General features: G+C 26.3%; 2 protein-coding genes across 2 annotated transcripts in view; one reads left to right on the top strand and one right to left on the bottom strand.

Annotated features, from left to right (window-relative positions):
- The window catches only part of LOAG_17761 (CBR-LETM-1 protein), a 6154-nt gene extending 5027 nt beyond the window's left edge, over positions 1–1127 (top strand). The window contains exons 11-14 of the mRNA XM_020450421.1: positions 69–241; positions 374–461; positions 581–640; positions 823–1127. Coding sequence (XP_020305901.1) covers positions 69–241; positions 374–461; positions 581–640; positions 823–1080 — 579 coding nt within the window. The 3' untranslated portion in view covers positions 1081–1127. The remainder of the gene's footprint in view (positions 1–68; positions 242–373; positions 462–580; positions 641–822) is intronic.
- Positions 1128–3363: 2236 nt separating this feature from the next.
- Positions 3364–5370, bottom strand: part of LOAG_14378 (hypothetical protein) — a gene marked incomplete at both ends in the record, with an annotated part of 3863 nt that continues 1856 nt past the window's right edge. The window contains 4 exons of the mRNA XM_020448803.1: positions 3364–3408; positions 3542–3616; positions 4178–4300; positions 4842–4988. Of these exons, the coding sequence (XP_020301079.1) occupies positions 3364–3408; positions 3542–3616; positions 4178–4300; positions 4842–4988 (390 nt within the window). The remainder of the gene's footprint in view (positions 3409–3541; positions 3617–4177; positions 4301–4841; positions 4989–5370) is intronic.

Raw genomic sequence — 5370 nt, 5'->3', positions numbered from 1 at the left:
AACATAACACAGTAACACAGAACTTTTTCATCTCTCTTTCTTAATAACGGCTGAGATTTTTATTTTAGGATCTAGAAGAACTGGATTCATTAATGAAAGATCTAAAAGAGCCTAGGGGGGCTAAACTACTTCGAGCACGTGTCAACAAGATGATGAAAAAAGCAGATAAATTGTTGGAAAAGCTTGATGAAGATAAAAAAGCTATCGAAAGTGCGGATGATGAGGAGAAAAAGATGAAAGAGTAAATTTTCCGCATATTTGTAATTGAAATATACATTTATCAATGGTTATTTAAAATCACAAATTATCCGATTATATTCCACAAATGCTTTGGTTTAATCATTTTGAATCCCATAGACTTCACTGCTTACAGAGAAAGGCTGATGAAAGTGGAAGATCTCATATGTAAAATGCAAACCTTACAAAAGATGAGCGAGGAGGAGAGAGAAGAATTTCGGAAAGTATGTTTCATTGGTCTTTAAATTAAAGCAGGTGAAATTTTTGGCTTTAGCTCGTTTGTTTTTGGAATATGTATTAAGAACTACAGCAGATTTTTTTGATCAAAGCCATTATTTTTTAGATATTACAAGCTCTCGATGAAGATAGCGATGGTGTAATAGATGTTAATCTTGTCTTACAGGTATATTATCATTATAAGAATAATCTGTAATATAACGGATACTTTTCATTCAGATTCCTATTCTCTAATGTTAGTGACAGAAGTGTTTTACAGACTATCTTAAATATCAGATTCGATTTTTTTATAGTGAGCTGAAGATATTAAAGAAGTGTGTCTTCGTCAGCAATGAGAGTATGTTGCAGGCACTGGCTTTGTTCGGAAGTCATAAGGAGCTTCGATTAACTGCGGAGCAGATCAAGACAATTGTGGAGATGCTGAAGAAAGAAGAACATATTGAGGCGATGAAGGCATTCCTAGCAGGAACTGTACCTTATCCTCCTCCTCCTCCTTCTCCCCCTTCTTCAGTAGTTGGTACTTCTGGTCCTGGTTTTTTGGCAGATCCATCAAAGGTTATCAAGCAGAAGCTTTCTGCTGATCCAACAAAGGGCTATCAGTCGTGAAGCTCTCACAAATCAACCATTTCATAAACTGCCGACAGATATAAAACAGGAAAAATAGTGTTTACTTAGAAATTTTGTAGTCTGTTCTTCCAAGTTACAAAAACGCAGTTTTTCTGATTCCATTACGGTTGCCGTGGATGTGATACAATATGTCTTAAACGTATTGAGAGTCCATCCTCTCTCGTTTGTTTTATCAAAATTAGTAGTTTGTCTGTGATAATTCGCGTCGTTATTGACAAAAAGGAAGTTTCTGTAAAAAATAATCGTCGACTACTTTTTCTACTTTTGCTAACTCGATGTCACTGTTTAGCGCCCTCAGGCGTACACTATTCATTTTGTAAGCGTAGTTTTTAGAGCATTCGTAAATATGCAATTTGCATTGCTTCTGATTTTTTCATGATTGTTAACTGGTAAAATTTAGTATTGTCAATTCATATTGTGCGTTGAAGTATAGTTTACCAATGAAACTAGCAAATATAATTAGTATAAGGTTAAAAAAAAATGAAGAAAATGAAATTAGTCAAAATGCTAATACTAGCAGATATTTAATGAGATTGAGATTGGTCCCATTCATCTAATTTCAATGTTTTATTTCATCATTAATACTTCTCTTTCTTTTGTATACTTTCTAATTTTCATCTTGGTTGTTGTATACCTTTTTCAATAGATAGTGCTTGTGTATTTCAGAAATAGTATCCATTGATGCACGTATTGCTGCAGTTGTTCATGGTAACTATTAAGAGAAATGTATTCAATATCAATGATAAGCAGTAATTTTTCACTTTCAAAATTTTATTGAATTTATAAATTTCTTTAGCTTCTTATGATCAGGACTATTTAGGCATAGCAATGGCATACCGAGAGAACTGCGTTATTCTGTGTGATTGTGAATATTATCAAAGGGAGATGATCTGCTTATGAGATTGTGAATATTATCAAAGGGAGATGATCTGTTTATGAGATTGTGAATATTATCAAAGGGAGATGATCTGTTATGCTTGACTTGTTAAATTATCTGTCCACCTATACTTCGACAATAAACTATTGATTGATGTTAGAATCACTTAATCGCAATAAAAAAAATTTTTTTTTAAAAAAATTTCTATTAAAGATATAATTGAGCACGTTTTAATCTGCTCAAAAGGTTGTGCGTAATGTTAATGAGGAAGAGATATTTAATTAATTCTGAATCTTGTAATGATATCAAACCTGTAAAGCTATGAATATACATTCATTTGTTTCTGCTTTGACGATGACACTTTGACGGATAACCCAACTAAATCGTGCTAAATTTTTCCATCTTAAATTTTTTTTCTGAATCTATCATCTGATCTCGAATATTGATCAACTAATAGCTTCATTTTAATCTCTTCCAAAATCCTTTACACCAAACATTTCATAATTCATTGAATATTCTTTTCTGCCTTTTTTTTTTTTCAGGAACTTTTTCGATTTAAACTGGATTTTTTGTTTGTTAAATAACTTACAACAAATATATATTAGTAAGAAATGAAAATAAAAGAAAATTGGCTAGTAAAAGTTAGATTTAAAATAAAATTAAGGATGAATTAATCAACCAATAATTAAATCATTTATTAAATTTATCCGAAAGATAAACAGCAAATTTCTCTATTAATATTATCAATGAATAAATTACGATCGATATGAAGTTTAGAAATTTATCCAAGCATTTTATTGATAAAATATGAAAGGAAACTATAAAAACTTTTAAATGGTTTCATTTTATTAATTTTTGATAAACATTTAATTTCATTACAACATTCACATTAATGTCCCTTCTGATTGTACCCATGAATGTGATTGAGCGTACTGATTCTTTTCAACATTTGTTGTTGTTGTTGTTGATGATGATGTTAACCTGAAATGTATTCATATTCATGATGTTGATGATGTTAACCTGAAATGTATTTAATTTCATTTTAAGAATGCTATCTTATTAGCAAGAATTCTGATTTAACTTTTCAAAATACGCTATTATATTTCCTTATCTTTTTCAGCTTTTTTATAGAAAAGAAATAAAAATAGCAACTTTAGAATTATTCAATCATCTCTTTTTAATTAACCAATAATTAGTTATTTTATTTTCATTTTTAAAAATTCGAATCATTGAATGTAGAAAAAAACAATTATTATTATTCCTTAAGAACAAATAACTGTAATTATTTTAAATTTAAAGTTTTTTTTCTAAAAAATCAATTTTTTAACCTTTTTGGTTCAACTTTTCGAAATGCACTATTATATTCCTTATTTTTTTCAGCATTCTCATAGAGAAGTCGTTCGATTAAATGATTTTTTATCAGCCAATTCCTGTAATATTTAATTCAACTAATTAATTTACTTATCTCTGAGCAAACAGAGGGAGAGAGAGAGAGAGAAAGAGAAAGAGTAGAAAAAAAAAAGCAAAAGATAAGGAATGTTAGTTTGCAGAAGTATTACAAACCTGACATAATTTAATATTTTGTCGTCTGTAATATTGACTTTGTTCATCATTCGGTTGTGGCATTTGTGTCCTTACCTAAATTAATTAATTTTAGCATCGAGGCATAATTAAGCTAATTACTCATATGATACCAAAAAATAATATTATTGTTTAAGATATATTCTGAAATTACGTCAAATTTCATTAAGAAATCTTTCCAATTTAAATCAAAATGTGAAATGATTAGCTTAAAAGAGAACTTGAATAAGTTTAAATGAATTTTCATTTCCAATTAAAATTTTGAAGAGTGAATATTTTGCCTTGATATATTAAATTTAAGCATTTTTTGCGTGATGGATCTTTCTCATGTTAGCATAATCATTCAAAAATTGAATTTTATTTATCACTACATACGATCTTTAAGTATTTAAGTATATTCCTTGAGGAGCATTTAGTAAGGTTAATTTTTTAAGATTAAATTAAAACTTTCTTCATACATATTGATTTGTTACATTTTTTTTTTCGCAGATATCAATTTGAATATTTATTCAATGATCATTTAACACTAATATTTCATTACTAATTACAATTAATAGCAGTTTGGTGTAATTAAAACCGATTATAATTATCGAGAAAAAGTAAGGAATGTAATGGAACCTGTAAATTTGAATGTGTTGGAAATGAATGATCACTACTTTCCATTAATGATATTATTCGTCGATTGAGTTCAGCAATATGAGCACGAAGATAATTTAGCTTTTCTTCATGTACAGCATCATCCTGTCATTAAAGAATTTAATTAATTAGCAAACGAAGTAATGAGTGAATAATGATTGAATAAGAATTTAATAAATAAGTAAATAAGTCACAAAATTTGATACTCTTGAAGATTATTATATCAAAAAATAAATGATTATCAAAGGAACAGAAATAAGCATCATCGGAAAAAAAAAGAAAAAAACTATTCTAAGAATATTTAAAGTTAGTTTATTGAATTAAAATTAAAAATTTCTTGCAAATTAATTAAAAAGATGAAAAATTTACTTGTAAAATAAGAATTAAAAAAACTGATGAAAATTTAATTTTTACTTTCATTTGAACTATAAATAAATAAGTTTATTTTTCGAAAAAAAATAAAAATTGGTAATTTTTAAAAAAAAACTTCCAACGATTTTTTATTTTTCACATTTTATTTTATTAATAAAAAATAATTTTGAACAAAAAGAAAAACATTTCGCTCTGAAAAAGAAAAAAAAAAATTACGAAATGAGGATTTAAAAGACTGTTATAAATAAATATCAATCAATAATGTATCACTAACAACAGGCACCAATCCTCGATCTAATAGACTGCTTCGTTTTTCGATACTTTTCAAACGCTCACAATACCAAGCGGCTAATCGTTTCGCATTTTCTAGGCCACGGTTAATTATTGTTTTTTCTTCTTCCAAATACCCTTCATATTTCCACTGGAAATTTAGCATTACCGTATATATTTAAAGAAATCTACAAAATTAGTGCAATAATAATAGCAATAATATTATTATTAATTTTACTATTACTATTAATAATAATAGTAATAATAATAATAATAATAATAATAATAATAATAATAATAATAATAATAATAATAATAATAATAATAATAATAATAATAATAATAATAATAATAATAATAATAATAATAATAATAATAATAATAATAATAATAATAATAATAATAATAATAATAATAATAATAATAATAATAATAATAATAATAATAATAATAATAATAATAATAATAATAATAATAATAATAATAATAATAATAATAATAATAATAATAATAATAATAATAATAATATAATA

This window comes from Loa loa (genome assembly GCF_000183805.2).
Source record: "Loa loa unplaced genomic scaffold supercont3.125, whole genome shotgun sequence".
NCBI classification, from domain to species: domain Eukaryota; kingdom Metazoa; phylum Nematoda; class Chromadorea; order Rhabditida; family Onchocercidae; genus Loa; species Loa loa.
The sequence above is the reverse complement of the archived record's forward strand: the minus strand, read 5'-3'. Positions and strand labels throughout refer to the sequence as shown.